At 38.5% G+C, this 23,214-nt stretch overlaps 1 protein-coding gene across 1 annotated transcript in view; it reads right to left on the bottom strand.

The window, feature by feature from the left end:
* The window catches only part of MCUB (mitochondrial calcium uniporter dominant negative subunit beta), a 93,879-nt gene that overhangs the window by 18,527 nt on the left and 52,138 nt on the right, over positions 1-23,214 (bottom strand). The window contains 2 exon segments of the mRNA XM_068543295.1: positions 1,634-1,804; positions 2,324-2,399. Coding sequence (XP_068399396.1) covers positions 1,634-1,804; positions 2,324-2,399 — 247 coding nt within the window.

The raw sequence follows: 23,214 nt of genomic DNA, 5'->3' as shown, positions 1-23,214 counted from the left end.
CTAACCTGCCCTTCCCCTCCTACTTGGACCCAGCTCCCTCCCTTTTCAGTTGAGGATGTAGTTAGCTCCCACCTCAGGGCCTCTGCCTGGAGAGCTCTTCTCCCATCTACAGCTTCTCTCATCTCTTCCAGGTCTTCACCCAAATGTGACCTGAGTGAGTACCTCCCACCAACACACACAATTCCCACCCCCCATCACTCTGCTTTATTTCTGACTGTAACACTAATTATCTAACATATTATGTATTTTATTTCTTTACCTTGTTTCTTTCTCCTCTTAAAATGTAAGCTCCATAAGAACAGGAGTTTTAATCTCTGTTGTTCTTTGCTCTATCTCTAGCATCTATAACAGTGCCTGGCATATGTTAGTGTAAGAAAATTAATACACAGAAACCTCAATTAAATAGAGTCCAAAGACCAAAAGGGGGAGCTCTCACACCCTGTGAGGACAGCAGAGCCCAACAGGAAGAAAAAAGACTCCTCTTCTTTCCCAGCAAGGACTCAGCCAATGAAAAGCCACGGACTGTTTGTTTACTATAGCCCTCCTCACTTCCTTTTCCTCTATAAAAGCGGTCTCCTTCCCTTGTCCTGCAAGTCCTCACATGTGGCTCACCATGGTTGCAGACCCTGAATTGCAATTCTCTGCTGATCTGCAATAAATCCATCTTTGCTGGAGAAATATCTGGCAGTCTCTTTGTTTCAGGTCAACATTTGTTAGGTGCTCAATATTTGCTGAGTAAATAAATTCTTTAATCTCTATTTTTCCAACTTCCATGTCTACCTCTTAATTGGTTCTGAACTTGGATAGGGAAGAAGAATGTTAATTTCCTTTTCGAAATTGCAATAGTAATCATTAACTTTTAAATAAGTTTATTCTAAGTATGTAATACTACAATAAAATAACAGTGCAAATTTATTCACATATTTATATTTATAGTAGCCTCTGTATATTGGACTGGGGTAAAGAATTCTTTATTCTCTTTTAGGGGCAGGAGGACCTCCTTTTATGTCCTCAGACCATGAAAACATAAAAGCTATATCCTAAATTTTAAATGTCTATGTGATTAACCACCTCTGCTGGTATTGAACTATATATATATATATATATATATATATATATATATATATATATATATATATATATATATACACACACACACACACACACACACACACACACACACACACACATATACTTTCCTGAGAACTAATTCTGTCAAAAAACACGCTAGACCATAATTGCTTTATAACAAAGATTAATGAACTATTTGTGTATTTTAGTTATTCACTGGCTGTTTCAATCATTGAGCCTGCATTTCATTTTCTAATTATTCAAATTTCTTACAGAAAATTAGATGCTAATGACTGTGTCATTAAAATTTTCTCAGAGAAAAATCTGGGGGCTAAGTTTATGAAATAGGTAACCAAAACATGCATTAAACTTATTTCATTTCTTTTTTATTCAATAGAGTTAATTTTTTTTATATTACTGATGTTCAAAAATGAAGGACTCAGTAACTGCCAACTGTTTATTATATAATGAATTAAAGAATCAATTTTCTAGAAAAGTAAAGAACCAAAACAAAGGTTCAGAAGAAGAGAAAAAGACAAAGTTGAAGAAAACATATATATACCTGCTGTGAAGATGGCAGCCGTTTTGATACCTTTATCTTCATTTTGTAGGTCCTGAAGGAATGAACCAACTGTTGATAACATTGGTTTGACTACAAATTGACAGCGCTCTTTTCTGGATGGCAAAGTAAGTGTTATCAAGGGAAGGCCATGTTTATAATTAATTGTGATTTCTGTTAAGAAAAAAAAAGATGGTAATAGAGGATGGATAAAATTTCCTTTAAAAATAACTTTTAAAATTATTATTAAAAGATGATTAACTACAAAAATTCTAGAAGGGATGCCTAAATATAGAATTCATAACCCTCTGAATGCCTATATAATAATTTACATCACGCCTACTGTGCCTTCATTATACTAGTTTACATATTCCCCACCATTCTATAACATTTTATTAAGCATGTATCACACTTTATTATAATTACCTGCTTAGAGTCTTCCCAGGTAAAAATTTATTGAGGGCAGAAACTGCTTCTAAGTCATCTGCAGCTCCTTTGATTGTTGGAGTGGGAGTTTGCCAAGAGACATCAGAGATCTTATGGGAGCAGAAAAGGAAGGAACTGAACTCTGAGGGGGGTGGGAGGGGCAATACAAGAAAAGTCTGTTTTGCTCAAAACTCACACTTCTCACTTTATTTGGAAGACTGGAAATAAATTAGCATGGGGAATCAAAGAAGTGATAAGAAAACTTACCGTCAGATGGCACCACTGTACTATAAAGATTTGATTGATAGAATTTCAGATTTCCACACAGTTTCACACACAAAACCTGTAAGAAAAAAATGATTTTTTTTCTTTTAGGAAAAGTGGGAAAGCTGAAATAAGTGTCTGTACTAGAAGACTGTTTTAATGTTGTATGGCAAGCATGACGAAAACTTCAGCGTCCCACACATACCCAGGCAAGCCCTTAGAGGAGCTCACTAGACCTTTCTGACTGTGTTGTCCCATATGGGAGCCACTAGTCACATGCAGCCATTTAAAGTTAAATCAGTTAAAATTAAATAACACTAAAAATTCAGTTTCTCACAGTCAGTCACCTTTGCCACATTTCAACTGCTCTATAGCTCTGGGTCTAGTAGCTACCGTATTGGACAGCACAGAAATAGATCATTTCCATCATCACAGAAAGTTCTACTGGACGGCACTGCTGGGTCTAGAACATCTGAATGGCTACCTTACTACGGGATGTATTTCTAGGGTTTGTATTGGTGGTTTGTTTTTTTTAATTAATTAATTAATTAATTAAGTAATTAATTAATTATTTTTTTGGCTGTGTTGGGTCTTTGTTGTTGCGCATGGGCTTTCTCTAGTTGCGGCGAGCAGGGGCTACTCCTCGTTGTGGTGCGCGGGCTTCTTGTTGCGGAGCACGGGCTCTAGGCGCACAGGCTCAGTGGTTGTGGCTCGCGGGCTCTAGAGCGCAGGCTCAGTAGTTGTGGCGCACAGGCTTAGTTGCTCCGCGGCACGTGGGATCTTCCCGGACCAGGGCTCGAACCCATGTCCCCTGCATTGGCAGGCGGATTCTTAACCACTGCGCCACCGGAGAAGCCCTGTGTTAGATAATCATGGTAGTGGTGACAAAGACTCCCTCCTCAACCAAACTTTAGTCAGGGTCCTCTAAGCCTGACTAAGCCCCATCCTCGTGCATGTCCTCCAGGAGGCCAGCTTTAGCAAGAATGTTGTCGAGTTAGTTTAGCCAGAACCCCCCAACCCTCAGTATCCGATCAAATTCCTCATCCTCCACCATTCCCCAGGTATTATCTGATCACCCTAGTCTGTCTTCAACAAGAATCCTGCTAGGTCAGGTGAGCAAAGAATTACTCCATCCTCTTAGTATTCCCATTCACCGCCCCTCCAACTCTGCTCGTTGGATATAAATCCCCACTGTTCCCAGTTGTGAAAGGGATGAGCCCAATCTCTCTCCCCTATTACAAAACCCCACTGTAGCAGTCCCCCTGAATAAAGTCTACCTTACATTCCTTAACAAGTGTCATGAATAACTTTTTCTTTAACAGTGGTTTGGTGTGTATCCTTCCAAACTTTTTCCATATACTGCCACCTTTACACGTGGGTTAAATTTTATGCTAGAGTTTATATAATGCTAAAGACAGTTTATAAGTCAAATTCCTAGATGCCAAAGATGATAATTCCTGCTCACAAAGTACTTATCATTTAATGTGCTGATGAAGTTTCTCTACTACTATTATCATTTTAGAGGCAACCACTTGACAACCAGGAAATGTTGAAAGAAGGCAGAGTGGCCAGGGAAGAATATTAAAGCTTTCTCAAGCTTTTGCATACCTAAGAATCACCTGGCTACTACAATACTGTCCACTGCTAAATAGATAGGGCTTGTTAAAAACAGATTACTGGACTCCACCTTTACTAGATTTTTTGATCTAGTAAGTCTGAGGTAGGGGTATGAGAATTTGCATTTTTAATAAGCCCCAGGGTTATACTGAAGTTACAGGTGTGAAGTTCACCCTTTTGAGTAGCTGGGTTCTAGCAGACCCTCTGAGGCCTTCAGGGCACTATTTCTAATCTTCTGCGTAGAATCATTTTGAACTCTAAATTTTAGCGCTGGGACAAGGGTTACTGCCTTCAAATGATATTCAGTATCAGGTCAAAAGATGACTCAGGCTTCTCTTTTATCACATCTTTTTCCTAAATACAATTCTAATCACTTCACACCCTGCTTAAAACCCCAGGGACTTCAACAGTTTATATAAAGTAGAAAGAACAGTGACCCCAGAGTTCTCAACTCAGTTTAACCACTTAATAGCTGGAGATCACAGATAAGTCACAGGACTGTGCTTCTGTTCTCTGAAGGGTTAGGTGGGGATAACAACATCTATCTTGCAGAGCAGATATAAAAATTAAACAAACAAAGCGTCAAGCCAGTGTAAGGTATGGTCTACGCGCCTCACATGAGCAGTACAGGCCACCTCCCCTCCACAGCTCCATCACTTACTGTTCTCTTACAGCAGGAGCTTAGGGCCCAGGCAGACGAGCTGTGCGCCACTGATGTATTAAAGTGCCGCCTTCTTTATCCACTTCTGCCTAACAAACCCTGTCATTCCCTCCAGGCCCAGCTCAAAGGCCATTTCCTAAGCCTTCCTGCAGGGTCATGATGGTTGAGCGGGAAGGGCAAAGGCTTTGCCATCAGAACCAAGCTGGAATCCCAGCTTCAAGACATACCAGCTGCCATGATCTTTGACAGGCAGAGGGTTCGGGAAGAAACGGGCTGTGAGAAAAAAGAAGGGGACGAGTTTGGCGGAACGGAAAGGGAAAGGGAAAGGAAAGAAAAAGAAGCCAGGGCTATAGTTAAAAGAAGGAAACTGTCATTAATACGAAAAGATCTGTTTGAGTTTCAAAGTAACAGGGAGGCAGAAAGGAGATGTACAATGATCACATGTTGGGGCCACTTAACAAGATCCGATTGCTTCGAGAGCTACGTCATATTTTATAGTATATATCTTTATTATTATTAACAAAAGAAAGACGTAATTCACATTCAAGATTGTGTAAGTTAACACTTAAGTGACAATTCTGCTCCATGCTCAGAAACAACATATGTATCTCCCTGTACCAAAACCAAGACAGAAACAATGTGATAAGCAAGGCTCAAGCAAGTAGAGAGTCTGCTAAGGTTCTGGGTCCTGCAGGGAAAGCGTCTCAACGGAAAATGATGCACTGTTTACGGCACACTTGTTTTGGGTGGGAGTCGGGGGGTGGCAATGTTTTTATTTATTTATTTATTTATTTATCTATCTTTCCTTTTTTAATCAACTTTTTAAATTGAAGTCTAGTCGATTTACAATGTTGTTTTAATTTCTGCTGTACAGCAAAGTGATTCAGTTATACATATATATATATATATATATATATATATATACATTCCTTTTTTAAAAAATTCTTTTCCATTATGGTTCATCATAGGATACTGAATATAGTTCTCTATGCTATACAGTAGGACCTTGTTGTTTATCCATTCTATATATAAAAGCTCACATCTGCTCACCCCAGCCTCCCACTTCATCCCTCCCCCAACCCCCTCCCCCTTGGCAGCCACCAATCTATCCTCTATGCCCGTGATTCTGCTTCTGTTTCACAGACAGGTTCATTCCACATGTAAGTGATATCATATGGTATTTGTCTTTCTCTTTCTGACTTACTTCACTTAGTATGATCATCTCTAGCTGTATCCATTGTTTCTGCAAATGGCATTATTTCATTTTTTATGGCTGAGTAGTATTCCACTGTGCATATGTACCACATCTTTATCCATTCATCTGTTGATGGACATTTAGGTTGTTTCCATGTCTTGGCTATTGTAAATAGTGCTGCTATGAACATAGGGGTGCATGTATCTTTTTGAATTATAATTTCATCTGGATATATGCCAGGAGTGGGATTGCTGGATCATATGGTAATTCTATTTTTAGTTTTCTGAGGAACCTCCATACTGTTCTCCACAGTGGCTTTACCAACTTACATTCCCACCACCAGTGTAGGAGGGCTCCCTTTTCTCCACACCCTCTCCAGCATTTGTTATTTGTAGACTTTTTTTTTTCAGGAAAGGCATTTTATTTTAAATACAGCAGTGTGTACATGTCAATCCCAAACTCTCAATCTATCCCTTCCGCCACCCTTTCCCCTGGTAATGATAAATTTGATAATTCATTCTCTAAGTCTGTGAGTCTGTTTCTGTTTTATAGATAAGTTCATTTGTATCTTTTCTTTATTAGATTACACATATAAGCGATATCTTATGATATTTGTCTTTCTCTGTCTGACTTACTTCACTTAGTATGATAATCTCCAGGTCCATCCATTTTGCTGCAAATGGCATTATTTCATTCCTTTTAATGGCTGAGTAATATTCCATTGTATATATGCACCACACCTTCTTTACCTACTCATCTGTCAATGGACATTCAGGTTGCTTCCATGTCTCGGCTGTTGTAAACAGTGGCAATGAACATTAGGGTGCACGTATCCTTCCGAACCATGTTTTCCTCCAGACATATGCCCAAGACTGGGATCGCTGGATCATATGGTGGCTCTATTTTTAGTTTTTTAAGGAACCTCCATACTGTTCTCCATAGTGGATATACCAACTTACATTCCTACCAATAGTGTAGGAGGGTTCCCTTTTCTCCACGCCCTCTCCAGCATTTATTGTTTGCAGCTTTTTTGATGATGGCCATTCTGACTGGTGTGATGTGATATCTCACTGTAGTTTTGACTTGCATTTCTCTAATAACTAGTGATGTTAAGTATCTTTTCATGTGCCTCTTGGCCACCTGTATATCTTCTCTGGAGAAATGTCTGAGTGATATTCCACTGTATATATGTACCACATCTTTATCCATTCCTCTGTCGATGGACACTCAGGTTGTTTCCATGTCTTGACTGTCGTAAACAGTGCATAGCACTCTTTTTCAAGTTATCACATTCTAGCCCTGTTCACTGGTTTGAAGCCATTTTGGAACTACTTGTGAGCTGTAGGTAATTGACAGGTATGTCACTTTTGTCCAATCTGTCAGTGATCTAATTGACACCCCACACTAACCCAAACACCGGTTTTATCTCTACCTGCATTCATCTTAACATTCTTTTCTCCATATAAATTTGCGCTGTTTTGATTTTTCCTTTTAACTGGATATTACATCTGCCTGGTTTCCTTCATATCATAAGAGTAAAATAAATTCGTTAATGCATGTTCAGTCTTATAACTGTATGAGAGTCATATTTTTACCTTTTCCCAAAAATTATCTGTTAATAGTCCAGAACAGAAGAAGTAGCTAAAGAGTTTGACTCTTTTGGGGTAGGACAGACTAAAGTAGCCCATGGGAAGATCAAGCCAAGCTTTCCAGTGATTTGATGACTTGATCTGTGATATCACCAATATCACAGCAACCTCCCCAGACAGGGACCTTAAGGTGGCACTTTAAGAACCAATTCTGAGCTCTGGCCACAAAAGCCCGGTTGGAGGCAATATAAAATTACTAGCCAGAAAGGGGTGAGTACAGACTGAAAAATAAACTCCTACTTAGAGTCTGTAATCCAGAATTTTACTATATGAGAAATTAAATGCTAAGAAGGAACCAACAAATTTATTTAGACGATTTCCCTTAATTCCATTTAGGGAAAATAAAAATAAGAGAGTCATCCAAAACTGACTTTAACACAAATTATATTTAGAGTCTTCAAAGAGATAAAAAGGAGAATTAGCATCCAGAAAATCAATAAGAAATTATGATACTAAACTGGTAGAAATAAAACAAAAATTAGTAACTTGGATCAACTAATTAGGGATTTCTATGGCAAAAATGGAGAAAATCTATATACATGTAAAAAACCCAGCTTTAATGAACTAAATAAATTCTAGACTAGATAAAGTCAATAGAAAAGAAAACTAGTGAATTAGACAATATTTCACCCAGGTACAACACAGAAAGATACAGAAACTTTAAACCTTTAAATAGCAATCGATCTCATACACTGCTGGCAAGAACGTAAAATGGTACAACCACTCTGGAAAACTTTTAGCAGTTTCTTATAAAGTTAAACACACACTGCCATGTGACCCAGCAATACCACTCCTAGCTGTTTACCCAAGAGAAATGAAAACTTATCTTCATACAAATGTACAAATGCTATTTCATTTTGTCCCTCTAGAGCGCATACTCTCTGGCTGACTACTGTAGTTCCAGCACCTGGAATAGTATAGTACCTGACATACTACAGGGGCTCAATAAATACATGGTAAATGAATGTATGAATATCTTCAAGGTGCTAAGGGAAAATAACTATCAATCTAAAACATTATATTTAGGAACATTACTTAAGGTTGAAGGAAATGAAGAGATTTTCAGATGTACAGAGATCATAGTTTCTTTCCCACACATCTTTGCTAAGGAACCTCCTAGAGAGAAGGGAACTAAACCCAGATGCAGGAGAACACAGTTATGAGCTGAGTTGTGTCCCCACCTCCCCACCAAATTCATATGTTGGAGTCCTAACCCCCAAGACCTCAGAATGTGACTGTATTTTAAAGAGGTAAGTAAGTCAAAATGAGGTCATGAGTGTGGGCCCTAATCCAATGTGACTGGTGTCCTTATAAAAAGAGGAGATTTGGACACAGACATGTGTGCACACAGAGGAAAACCCTGTGAGGACACAATGAGAAGGCAGCTGTCCACAAGCCAAGGAGAGAGGCCTCAGAAGAAACCAACCCTGCCAACACCTTTACCTCGGACTTCTGGCTTCCAGAATTGTGAGAAAATAAATCTGTTGTTTAAGCTACTGAATCTGAGGAACTCTTGTTATGGAAGCCCTAGGAAACTAATACAAAGCCAAAGCTGTAAAATATGTTGGTAAATAAACTACTTATTGTAAGAAATCTTAAACCATTTCTTGTGTTAAAATGAGTGGAAAGCTAAACAAGATTTGGCATGCTATATTCAGTGGATTCTTAGAACATGTGAAGATCCTCGTCACGTTCAGAGGAGGGCAAAGATGGTGAGAAACCTAAGACTTTGTTAGGAAAGTTATAGTTGAGTATGTGTATATTAAACACTTAAAGGAAACCATTCAAAGTACAGTTTCTACAGTGGTAGAAAAAGGAAAAAGAATAGAACAAGTTTTTCAAGGAAAGTAGAAAAAAGAAGCAAAAAACCCTATAGAAACCAGAAAAAATTTTTAAAAGATTTAAAGAAATGTAATAAAAGCTCATTGTGGAAACTTGGAAAATAGAGAAAATGAGCATACACAATTCCACCAACCCCTGACTTATGCCAGCCTTTCCATAAATATATATGCTCATATAATCATAGAGTTGAGAGCTGACCATTAATGTTTTATAAGCATTTTCTTACTTCATTAAAAACTTTCATAAACAAAATAATTTAAATTGCTCCATAGCCACTTATCCTACAGATGTAACAGAATTTATTATTTATATACCTATTGTTGGACATTTCCATTTTATACACCATCTCTACAAAGTTTTTTTCTGTGTCAGAGAGGAATGCATGCTCATTTTAGAAAAATCTATAAATCACAGACTCACAAAAAGAAGAAAATAAGGGGCTTCCCTGGTGGCGCAGTGGTTGGGAATCTGCCTGCCAATGCAGGGGACACGGGTTCGAGCCCTGGTCTGGGAAGATCCCACATGCCGCGGAGCAACTAGGCCCGTGAGCCACAACTACTGAGCCTGCGTGTCTGGAGCCTGTGCTCCGCAACAAGAGAGGCCACGATGGTGAGAGGCCCGCGCACCGCGATGAAGAGTGGCCCCCACTTGCCGCAACTAGAGAAAGCCCTCGCACAGAAACGAAGACCCAACACAGCCATAAGATAAAAAATAAATAAATAAATAAATAATTTATACCCAACTTTCTAGAAGTTGATTTGCATTTGATTAGTTGGCAACAATTTAAAAAAAAAAAAAGAAGAAAATAAAAGTCATCAATAAGGCCACCATCTAGAATTATCAGTTAACACTGACGTATACCTTCTAGTTTATTTTCTATGTGTATTGTATTTCGCTTTCACCATTACAACTAAACTGATTCAAAACATCTTTGCACGTAAATCTGTTTGCATTTTTTAATATAAATTTATTTATTTATTTTTATTTTTGGATGTATTGGGTCTTCGTTGCTGTGCGCGGGCTTTCTTTAGTTGCGGCGAGCGGGGGCTACTCTTCGCTGCAGCACGCGGGCTTCTCATTGCGGTGGCTTCCCTTGTTGCAGAGCATGGGCTCTAGGCACATGGGCTTCAGTAGTTGTGGCAAGTGTGCTCAGTAGTTGTGGCTTGTGGGCTCTAGAGCGCAGGCTCAGTAGTTGTGGCACACAGGCTTAGTTGCTCTGCAGCATGTGGGATCTTCCCGGACCAGGGCTCGAAACTGTGTCCCCTGCATTGGCAGGCGGATTCTTAACCACTGCGCCACCAGGGAAGTCCTTTGTTTGCATTTTTTTTTCCTTTAGGGTAGATTCCAGAGTGACTGGATCACAAAGTGGTAATAGTTTTAGGATCCTGATAATGTATTATCAGACTTTTGGGGGAACATTTTCTTTCTTTCACATTGTTTTACTCAGTGGAACACCCAAATTATTAATCTGAACCCAAACAGGCAAATCTTCATAAGATTCAGAATCAAACAGTAACAGACCCAGCTGGGCATCCCTGGAGCAACAAGCTTCCCCCTGGAGGCTCATCCTCAGACAGGCTTACCAGACATCTTCACTGGGACAGCCCACAGGTACCTCAAGCTCAGTACCTCCTGAACTAAGCTCTTTCTTGTTCCTCCATGGACCTGATCTTCTCCTTGATGGACTCACACCACTAATTACTAGTCATTAGACTAGAGGCGTAGATAACTAGAGAGTTATCCTAAACAACTAATATTCCATAAAATAGCTGGTAGACCAGTAGTTACAACTGAACTGTCACTAAGGCCTACCGGTTCTACTTCTTACAGCGCTCTCAAACCCATCCTCTCCCGTCTATCTCCACCTCCACTGCCCTAGTTCAGATCCTCACCATCTCACCCAGATCACTGTAACAGCTTCCTAACTGGCCTCTCCCACCAATCCGTTCCAGATTAAGATCTACTCCAATCTTCTAAAATTACACAAAGTCAAACTATTTCTAGATTTTAAAACCTCTTGTTTGTTCTCTATTGCAAAGGGAAACAACTCCAAAGAAAACTTACCCTGAGCTGATTCCTGTCCGCTTATCCCGCCTCCCCTTATCATGACCAGCACCGGCCCCCTCCCAACCCGCTATTTCAGATATGCAGAGCGTACTGCCGTTTCCCGAATACGGCACACTGTTCATGCTTCCTTGCCTTCGCACTTATTCCCATTCCTGCCTGGAAAGCCCTCAGTGTACCCACCCTGCGTGGCCAACTCTTACACTTAGTGCTCTCATCTTCCCACCATAAAACCTACAGAACTCCATCTGTTCCCACCATTGCTTCCTTCCCTCCTACTGCAGTCAAGTGACCTTCACTTTCAAAGGCCAATCCCTCCTCAGGTGTTCTCCATCTTATACATGGCAAAGCTTTCTCAGAATCCTAACTCCCTCTTAATCACTGCCTCTCACACTCCACAGGTTCAATACAATCAGCAAATATGCTATAATATCTCTCATCTTTAAAAAGTTCCAAACCTTCTAATAACCACATATCCCCCGAGCTTCTGGCACATTTGTATGTTCTCCTTGGCCAAACTTTTCATTTTGTCTACACTGGTTCATCTTCAACTCCCATTCACTCTTTAAAAAACTGTTTTTCTTCCAGTTTTATTGAGACTTACAGCACCGTACAAGTTTAAGGTTCCCATTCAGTCAAACAAACTACCAACGGGGGGTGGGGAAGGCAAGACAGGGGTAACAACCTATCTTAAGATGTACAAACTATTACGTATAAAATAAATAAGTTACAAAGATGTGTTGTACAGCACAGGGAATATAGCCAATATTTGATAATAACTATAACCAGAGTATAACCTTTAAAAATTTTGAATCACTATGTTGTACACCTGAAACTTATATAATATTGTACATCAACTAAACCTCCATAAAAAAAAAAAAGAAAAACCCAACATACTACCAACAGGCTTCTATCTCCAGCCCCTCAACCACGTAGCCAGACCCCTCCTGAGGTCCAGACTAGGACATCCAATACTTGACTAACATCTCCCCTCACATAATCACACACATCTGAAAGTGAATTTATCCAGAACGAAACTCTTGATTTCCCCCTGAAACCCCTTCCTCTGGTTCATCTTTCCCTGTAATAACTGACCCATCACCTCCCTGGCTGTTGAAGTCAAAGCCAGGAGTCATTCTTGAGTCTGTCAATTCCATCCACCCATCCATTCTACCTACATAGTTCATCCATTTCTCTCCATTTTTATTGTTAATGCTCCGGTCCAGGCCACCATTATCTACTGCAGCAGTTTCCAAACTTGTTTATTTGCTTCTACCCTTGCTCTCCTCCATGCTACCCTCCTCAACGCATCAAAAGTGATCTTCTTAAGATGTAAATAGTATCATCACATTCCTTTGCTTAAAATTCTTCAAGGGATTCCCCTTCACACTTCAACAGAATAAAAGCTTATCACGGCCAATGAGATGCTACATGACCTAGACACTGCTTGTCTTGCCAATCTCATCTCATTCCCCTCTTCTTCCTTGCTTTCCTTACTCTGATCCTACTGTCATCCCTCAATTCCTAGAACATGACAAGTTTCTCAAATCTCAGGGGCATAACACGCTGTTCTCTGTCTAGGATGCTCTTCTCCCCCATTTTGTACAGCTAAATGTTTTACATGCAGTATCTTATTTAATCTTTATAGAAACCGCATGAGCTACATACCATTACTTTCCATCTTTTTTCCATTCAAATGTATTTACTGCTCACTTATCACTTAACTGAACATTGATATAATAGGAAGTCACTGGAGAACTGGAGTTGGTAAACGAGAGCATGTGGGGCTAATCCAGCATGCCTCTCCCCCACTTTTTTTTTTTTAAGCACAGTTTTACAACAGTAAAATTGAGCAGAGAGTACAGAGTTCTCATATACTCCTGGCCTTTCATCCAGCACCAGAGTGGTACATCTGTTACAATCCATGAACCTATATTGAACACCTTTATCACCCAAAGTTCATAGTTTATATTAGGGTTCACTCTTGGTGTTGTACATTCTATGGGTTTTGACACATCCACCATCGTAGTATCACAGGGAGTAGCTTCACTGCCCTAAAAATCCTCTGCTTTGCCTATTCATCTCATCCCTCTCTCCTCTATAATTCCTGGCCACCACAGATCCTTTTACTGTCTCCATAGTTTTGCCTTTTCCAGAATGTCATGTAGTTGGAATCATATAGTATGTAGCCTTTTCAGATTGGCTCCTTTCACTTAGTAATACGCATTTAAGATTGTTCCATGTCTTTTCATAGCTTGATAGCTCATTTCTTTGTTCTTTATAATTTTTTATTTAAATATATTTGACATACAACATTCTGTAAATTTAAGGTGTACAGCATGTTGATTTGATGCATTTATACATTGTAATATGATTGCCACGGTAGCGATAGTTAGCATCTCTATCACATCACATAAGTACCATTTCTATTTTGTGGTGGGAATAATTAAGATCTAGTCTCCTAGCAAGTTCAATGATTATAACACATTATTGTCTATATTGCTCATTTCTTTTTAGTGCTTTAATAATATTCCTTTGTCTGGATGTACCACAATTTGTCTATTGGCTAACTTAACTTGAATGCTTCCAATTATGAATTTGGCAATTATGAATAAAGCTTCTATAGACATCTGTGTGCAGGTTATTTCCCATATTTCAATTATCAGAATACTGAACACAGGGAGATTAAGTAATCTGTCTAAAGTCACACAGCTAATAAGTGAGCACAGTGTCAAGCTGTTAGGAGCCCCGACTCTTTAAATCGCTTCACTGTACTGTCACCCAGTGGGAAAAGGGATCCTGGCTCAGGTTATCACATGCTGTGCCCACACCTGTGGGGAGCAGTGGGCTCTATTTCCAGATGAAGAGTAAAGAAGGGATCCTGGGAAGATAGAAACACCTGTTAAAACCAGCTCCACACTATTGAAACCCATGTAAAGAAGGCTCCCAGGTACCAGTGATCTGAACTAGAAGGATAAAATACTAGGTACTTCTATCACAAACAAATCTTAAGAAACTGCATTCATGCAATAATGTTGAAACCAATTTATTAATTGTAAATAATTTATTTTTTAGCCAGTATACTCTAATATTTCAATATGTTTTGTAACAGACTAGAGTAGGATAAGCAAATTAGTCTAGTATCATCTTTCTGGGTTGTAATCCTTCTTTAGAATTTTGCTCTCAAAAGCATTTCTTTGTTGAATGAAGAAAGGAGGAAAGAAGGAGAGAAGGAAGGAAGGGAGGGAGGGATACATACACATATACACACACACACACACAAACACACACGAACGTAATTTCAGGGGTCCTGCTGAGGTCAGTCCAGAGAACGAAGGATCACTGGCTTAAATGCCAAGTGTTTAGAGGGATATAAATGTGGCCTGGCTGAGAATCTACAGTCAGTAAGTGAAAGTTATTATTGGTTGCTAGCCAAGTGCTATATGCTGTTATTCCTGTTTCTTTTGTTTCAATCATGTTGCATATTAACTACTCTTCTCGGTCTGCTCAGATCAAAAAGAAAAATTTATTTTAACAGTGATGATTCATGTAGTACCTGAAAGAGACTGGAGTATTAATTAAGACAACTGCCTAGTGTGTGCTACAAAATGCAATTTTTGTTGGGCAGATTTAAAATATAAATCTAGAGACAAGTCAGAAGAGAACATCAAAAGAGAATTGCTATACAGGAGTTTGATTTTTGTTTTTGTCCAGAGAAGCAAAAAGAAATCATGAAAGCTTGGAGCTCAGTGTGAGGTTCTACAAAAAATCATGATGCACCACAGGGTGGAAAACTAATGAACCCAAGGATAAGCTTCAAAGCAAAACAATTATGTAACCAAGGAGTTTATCTGCTTGCTTCAAACATTCCACAGAACTCCACTGTAGGTGGTACATAAAATATGGTTTAAAATGACTGAGTTTCATTCTTTTTTTATGCTTGTATTTTACCCATTTCCTTGTTCAACGCTTCTTCTGCATTCTTATTCCTTCCATGTTAAATTTTGCTCACTAGAACTTAGATGAGTGCTTTCACTGAGAGCCTATGTATGAGTAGTAAACCCTCAGTCTATGTTATAAATTCAATTTCTGTCCTTTTCCTATTGAGTTTAATCTGTTTACATTTATTGTTATTTCAGATAAATTTGGATATCTGTCACCTTATTTTGTGCTTTCTATTTACCCTGATTTTCTTTTGCTTCCTTCTTCTTTCTTATCTCCTAATAATTTAACTGTTTTTTTAGACTCCTTTATCTCTCTTTATTGGTTTGGAAGTATATGGGTTTTTTTTTTTTTCTTCTATCCTTTTAGTGTTTGCCCTTTACATTCTGAGACATTCTTATTTGGCTTGGTGTGTAAAGTTAATTTCTCTACCCTACGGCTGAACAACAACAGGATCTTAGACAGTATCAATCACAATTAAGAATGAATTATTTTGACCTTATTTTTTTAGAACCCCCAAATTAGCATCTCATGTTGTTTTATATAGTGATTGTTTCTTAGATTCATCTGTAAGTTTTCCAACTATTTTGCTCTCCATTTCTTCTTACACCCTGTTTGTTTATGTGTTCAATTTCATGCTTCCTGAGAAGAACTTTCAGTAAGAATCTTTTAATCTCTTAAACTTAATGCTGTTGAAAATAACAGTTTACTGGATATAAAATTCCAAGTTGTTACTTGCCCTCAGAACTTTGAAGATATTCCTTTGCCTTCTGCCCTCTATTATCACATCTTCTGTAAATTTAAGACTTTCTGAAAGATTTTCTTCCATCTTTCTGCTTCTGGGATTCTACAGTTTCCCCAAAGTGTGTCAGGTACAGATCTAATTTCATTTTCCTGCTTGGGATTCATTCTATTTAATTTAAAGATTCATTCTGAGAAGGGTCCTCATGGGGAGAGGAGTGGCCCGAAGTGGGGAGTCTGAATCCAAGCGTGGCTAGAGGGCGTCCACGCAGAGGGGAAGCTGGCAGGGGTGTGTCGGAACCTAAGCATGGCAAGGAGGCTGTCCACATAGTGTAAGGGGGATTAGTGGGGGATAGCAGAACCTGAATGGGAGTGAAGAGGGCATCCACATGGAAGGTAGGCTCAGAACCAGGTGTTGGAGCCCAAATCGGGTGAAGAAGGCATCTATGCAGGAAAGGACTAGTGGCAGAGATGAGAGGCTGTCACATACCAGAAAACTGACCAAATAAGCAAAAATATCAAGAATAATGGAAGCCAGATTTACTCTGCCAAAGGAGGGAGCTACACTATGGAAAGGGAGAAAACTGGAATGAACCCTGTAGTACTGGAATGAAATTGGAAGTATTGGTATGCATTCATGGTTTTTAATATGTAAAAATATAAATAAATAAAGCCAACAAAATAAATATAGTACTTCAAAAAAGATTGAATGTATATGTGTATATAAATGTAAAAGATTTAAATTTTATATATTTATATTTTTATATAAAGAAAAATATGTAAAAATTTTTTGAAGGGCACTGTGAACAGTAACACTCCCAATAATGAGCGTATGTGGCATCCAGTTCTCAGCTTCTAAATACAATTCTTACCCAAAGGGAACCAGAGCTCCTTGAAGAAATGGCTAATTTCCAGGGCTGGGGCATGGAAAGGACGAGATGAACTTGGAAAGCAAGGAAGTGCTCAATGAATGATAGGAGACATAGCAAAAGGACACACCAGTCAGCTTGAAGGGAGTCTCAATGATCAAATCTGGAATGATCTGGGCATTAAAACAAATACTGATAGTAACAGATTATAATCCATTGAAGAAAATAGGAAACCATGAGCCCACTCTGATATAATTAAGTAAATAAATGAATTTAAAGTTTGATAAGGAACAAGATGTTTACAAAGTTTTAATATGCCTCCACACAAAAGCATTAATACGAAAGGAAAAACAGTAACTGCAAAGGGAAGAGGTCTGGCAGACACCACCTCAATCAAGCGATCAAAGTGCACACTGTCAGTCATGGGGAAAACTGACATCATGCAGTGAGAAAGAATACATGCAACACTTTTGTGATATTCCTGACAAAGATGTATAACCTGAATCAAACCCCAAGGGAACACCAGACAAACCCAAACAGAGACATTCTACAAAATAACTGTAATCTTCAAAAGAGTCAAAATTGAAAGTTGAAAGTCAAGGAAAGAATGTGATACAGTTACAGATTGGAGATAAGACAACTAAACACAACTGTGATTCTGAACTTTTTGCAGTAGAGAACATTATTGGGAAAACTGGCAAAATTTGCACACGGTCTAAGAATTAAGGTAGTGGTAATGTTAGTTTTCTGATTTTGATGTCCCTTCATGGTTAAGTTGGAGAATGTTCTTGCGCTTGAGAGGGAATGGCATCATGTCAACAACTTTATTCTCAAATTGTTCAGAAACAAAGCATTCATACAACTTTTCTACAAGTTTGCAATTGTTTCAAAATAAAACAGTGCTAAAAACAATAGGTTTAGACAAACACCAAGATTACCATTTATAGAGAGAAGTGACCTATTAACAAGGGGTCAAACATTTTTTGCATGCCACTGGGAAACTATGATTACTTAGGGAATTGGCATCCTTCTGATATATGTCAGTAAAGCTTAAAGGAGAAATTATCATATTTATCCTACAACAACCCATTCTTAGAAGGATATTATTAAAAGACCATTCTGAAAATCTTACACAAACACACCACACACGCAGAGTTTATTTCAAGACCGACTCAACCCAAACCCAGCTCCTTCTTTCAATTTACATCCTGCCTGCGACCCATCTTGAGAAGTCTATCAGCTATTGTACTAACCCAGTCAGGGGCTCACATTTCCAGGACAGCATCAGTTACTTGTAAAATAAACTGGCCTATACAGTCAAATTTGAGTAATACTGCTTCTCATGGATGTTAACAAATGATCAATTATTTTAGTATTAAAGTCTAGTAGAGAGTATATCACAATAACTCTACTACATGCCAATTCACTAAAAATACATCGGGGAGTGTGACTGAAGGAAAAAATCAGTTTAAAAAAAATTCACTGTTTTCATCCCTTTAAAGTAGCAATAGCAGCTTCTTGTGCTCCAACCTTTCAGTTAAAAAAAAAATTTACTGTTTTCATCCCTTTAAGGTAGCAATAGCAGTTTTTTGTGCTCCAACCTTATATTCTAGATGAATTAAGAAAATGTCAAGTATCAAGAAGTAGAAAATATGGCCTAAAAAGAAGTCTAGCTCATTTGAAAAGGAAAAAGATGCAGCAGCCTGACTTAGAAGAGGAAACAACTTTTTTTTTAAAAGTAATCCATACAAATTGTGAAATTTTTTGTTCTAGTTCTGTGAAAAACGCCATTGGTCGTTTGATAGGGATTGCACTGAATCTGTAGATTGCTTTGGGTAGTATAGTCATTGTCACAATGTTGATTCTTCAATACACAAATCAATCAATGTGATACACCATATTAACAAATTGAAGGATAAAAACCATATGATCATCCCAATAGATGCAGAAAAAGCTTTTGACAAAATTCAGCACCCATTTTTGATAAAAGGAAACCACTTTTTGACGTGGGGTGAAGAAGAGATACTGATGTATATAATGGACAACAGCAGGAACTAGCCTAATTTGCATAATGAATATAAATCAGGGAGTAGCAGTATATATTTAAATTTCTTAGCTGAAAGGCAACAGTGATACACTGATACAGAAAAACAAAATCAGAGTACTTCCAAATATAAGCATTTTTAGAAGGACTTTAATTACTCTACTACAAAAGCACTCCATGTGACACTAGTCTCAGTATGAGGCTTTCAACAATAATGCGGTACTAACAAAAAATTTCACAATTTGTATGGAGACACAAAAGACCCCGAATAGCCAAAGCAATCTTGAGAACGAAAAATGGAGCTGGAGGAATCAGGCTCCCTGACTTCAGACTATATTACAAAGCTACAGTAATCAAGACAGTTTGGTACTGGCACAAAAACAGAAATATAGATCAATGGAACAGGATAGAAAGCCCAGAGATAAACCCACGCACATATGGTCACCTTATCTTTGATAAAGGAGGCAAGCATATACAGTGGAGAAAAGACAGCCTCTTCAATAAGTGGTGCTGGGAAAATTGGACAGGTACATGTAAAAGTATGAAATTAGAACACTCCCTGACACCGTACACAAAAATAAACTCAAAATGGATTAAAGACCTAAGTGTAAGGGCAGACACTATCAAACTCTTAGAGGAAAACATAGGCAGAACACTCTATGACATAAATCACAGCAAGATCCTTTTTGACCCACCTCCTAGAGAAATGGAAATAAGAACACAAATAAACAAATGGGACCTAATGAAACTTAAAAGCTTTTGCACAGCAAAGGAAACCATAAACAAGACCAAAAGACAACCCTCAGAATGGGAGAAAATATTTGCAAATGAAGCAACTGACAAAGGATTAATCTCCAAGATTTACAAGCAGCTCATGCAGCTCAATAACAAAAAAACCAACAACCCAATCCAAAAATGGGCAGAAGACCTAAATAGACATTTCTCCAAAGAAGATATACAGATGGCCAACAGACACATGAAAGAATGCTCAACATCATTAATCATTAGAGAAATGCAAATCAAAACTACAACGAGGTATCATCTCACACCGGTCAGAATGGCCATCATCAAAAAATCTAGAAACAATAAATGCTGGAGAGGGTGTGGAGAAAAGGGAACCCTCCTGCACTGTTGGTGGGAATGTAAATTGATACAGCCACTATGGAGAACAGTATGGAGGTTCCTTAAAAAACTAAAAATAGAACTACCATACCACCCAGCAATCCCACTACTGGGCATATACCCTGAGAAAACCATAATTCAAAAAGAGTCATGTACCACAATGTTCATTGCAGCTCTATTTACAATAGCCAGGACATGGAAGCAACCTAAGTGTCCATCATCGGATGAATGGATAAAGAAGATGTGGCACATATATACAATGGAATATTACTCAGCCATAAAAAGAAATGAAATGGAGGTATTTGTAATGAGGTGGATGGAGTTAGAGTCTGTCATACAGAGTGAAGTAAGTCAGAAAGAGAAAAACAAATACAGTATGCTAACACATATATATGGAATCTAAGGAAGAAAAAAAAAGGCCATGAAGAACCTAGTGGCAAGATGGGAATAAAGACACAGACCTACTAAAGAATGGACTTGAGGATATGGGGAGGGGGAGGGGTGAGATGTGACAGGATGAGAGAGTGTCATGGACATATATACACTACCAAATGTAAAATAGATAGCTAGTGGGAAGCAGCCGCATAGCACAGGGAGATCAGCACGGTGCTTTGTGACCGCCTGGGGGGGTGGGATGGGGAGGGTGGGAGGGAGGGAGATGCGGGAGGGAGGAGATATGGGAACGTGTGTATATCTGTAGCTGATTCACTTTGTTATAAAGCAGAAACTAACACACCATTGTGAAGCAATTATACTTCAATAAAGATGTTTAAAAAAAATAAAAATAAATAAATAAATAAATAATAATAATAATGCGGTACTACAATTTGCCCTTTCCACATCCACAAGTGTAAACTCCATTATTATTGCTTCTTTTCAGGGACTGCTCAATTGTATCTCATAGATATCATTAGATCGTGTAATTTACTTTAAAAAGATTTAAGACAGAAGCTGGAAACTGGATAAGAAAAAGCAACAGACTTGTTTCCTAACATTTGGCTGTTTGAAACTATCAAATGGTGAGTTCTTATCACCTTTAAAGATATTCAAAATAACATGGCTCGAGGTCTAAAAACAACTCCAAAAATGAGTCATAGTATTTTACCAAGTCAATGTAATTATTCTCTATTTTCCCAAAAACTAAAAATATTTAGATACGTATGGTCTAATATGTATATACTTATATTATAGATTTATGTATATTTATACAGTATATATGTAATATGTATATATTTATATACATATTAGAATGAATACATATACACACATATTTGTTTATAGTCACAACTTCATATACTGCAAAAGTACTTGAAGATCTCTCTATGACAAAAGTGACAGTTCCACAACGGGAAACAAACGGGCGCTATATAAAGGGAACATATCAGGATTTCTTTAGGAAGCACAGAATTCCAGTCTATTACACACTCTACTGTGGGGGACGTGGAAGTGACTGCCGCCCTAAGTGACAGAAGCTATGCAGCAGACCTCTTTGCACCGGAGATCTGGATGTTTAGGAAACTGATGAATGAAACCGCAGTATATAATGTCTGAAAATATGGAGTCTTCCAGTCAACAGTTAATTCAACAAATATTTACTGAGTATCTGCTATGTGCTGAGTGACCAAACTCTTTCAAACTTCTGCACCAATCCAGCCATCCTTCCCTGCCTTCTTAGTGTTACAGGGATGAAGTCTTTCTGTGTCCCCCTAAGGCTAACACATTTCCCCTGAGCTTGGGATTCCATCCCTTCCTGCTACACTAGAGACCTCACTTTTCTGAATATTTTCCCAGTTAGATCATCAGCAGGTAAGCCTGCTCAAGCCTCTCCTACCTTCTGTCTTCCCTCCATCTCCATCCGCCTTTTCCCTTCTTAGCTGAGTGACTCGAAAGGGTTGGTCACATTTGCTGTCTTACTTCTTCAGCTTTCACTCATTCTCTACCTACTGCAACCTGGCTTTTGTTTCATCGTTTCACTGAAATTATTACAGAAGGCTACTGCTCTCCTTGCCTCTGAAGCAAATGAAAACTCCTTAGTCACTGACTTCACAGAAGCAATCGTCACTCTTGATCCCTCCTTGAAACATTCTCTTTTTTGGCTTCCGTGATACCATGTTCCCTTGGATCTCTGTTCACATCCTCTCAGTCAGCCTCCTTTAGAGCATCTTTGTCTTGTCATCCTTTAAATGTTGGTGTTTCCCAGAGTTCCACTATATGCTACCCTCTCTCACCTCACAGTATGAATTCTCTTTGGGGAGTCTCGCCTAGTCACATGGCTTCAACTACATTATTTTCCTGATGGCTCAAAGCTATATGTATCCCCCATTCAGAGCCTCTCTTCATGCATCTAATTTGTATACATGATGAAATCTTTTAGGATATCTACCTCGCTCATACAATCTCCCATTTTCTAAACACTGCCTCTCATTCTACCTAGAGTGTAGCAACGATAGGATGCCCAAAACCAGGTCTGTATTATGTGAGCCCCAGTCCCTTCATCACAACTGAAGAGACATCTGCTCCAAGTTGGGCCGATCAGATTCCCATGCCAGGAATCTGACTGAGGCTAAATCTGTGTTCAAACTGGAATTCTCAAACACTGCTGGTGAGTGTGTAAACTACAACTTTGAAAACTGGCAGTATCTCCAAATACATACCTACCTAATGACCCAGCAATTCCACTCCTAGATATAAACCAAGAGAAATAATCGCATATGCGCTCAAAAGACAAACATAAGAACATTCATAGAAGCACTCTCTATAATAAGCAAACTCTGGAAACTACAGAAATCTTCATCATCAGTACAATGAATAAATGGAGGTATATTCATCAGATGGAATATTATAGCAATGCAACAACATGGATGAATCTCACAAATATTCTAAGCAAAACGGTACAAAAGAGTATATGCTCTAAGAGTCCATTTATATAAATTTCAAAAACAGGGAAAAGTAATCTATGGTGTTAGAAGGCAGGATGGTGGTTATACTTCAGGGTTTATGCAGTGACTAAAAGGGAGCGTAAGGGGGCTTCTAGGGTGCTGGTAATATTCTGTTTCTTGATCTGGTTTTAATAGCGTAGGTATGTTCACTCTGTGAAAATGCATTTAATTTATGCACGATGCACTTCCTATATGCATGTTATTGTTCA

The sequence above is a fragment of the Eschrichtius robustus genome, chromosome 4, assembly GCF_028021215.1.
Source record: "Eschrichtius robustus isolate mEscRob2 chromosome 4, mEscRob2.pri, whole genome shotgun sequence".
In the NCBI taxonomy this organism is placed as follows: domain Eukaryota; kingdom Metazoa; phylum Chordata; class Mammalia; order Artiodactyla; family Eschrichtiidae; genus Eschrichtius; species Eschrichtius robustus.
The sequence above is the reverse complement of the archived record's forward strand: the minus strand, read 5'-3'. Positions and strand labels throughout refer to the sequence as shown.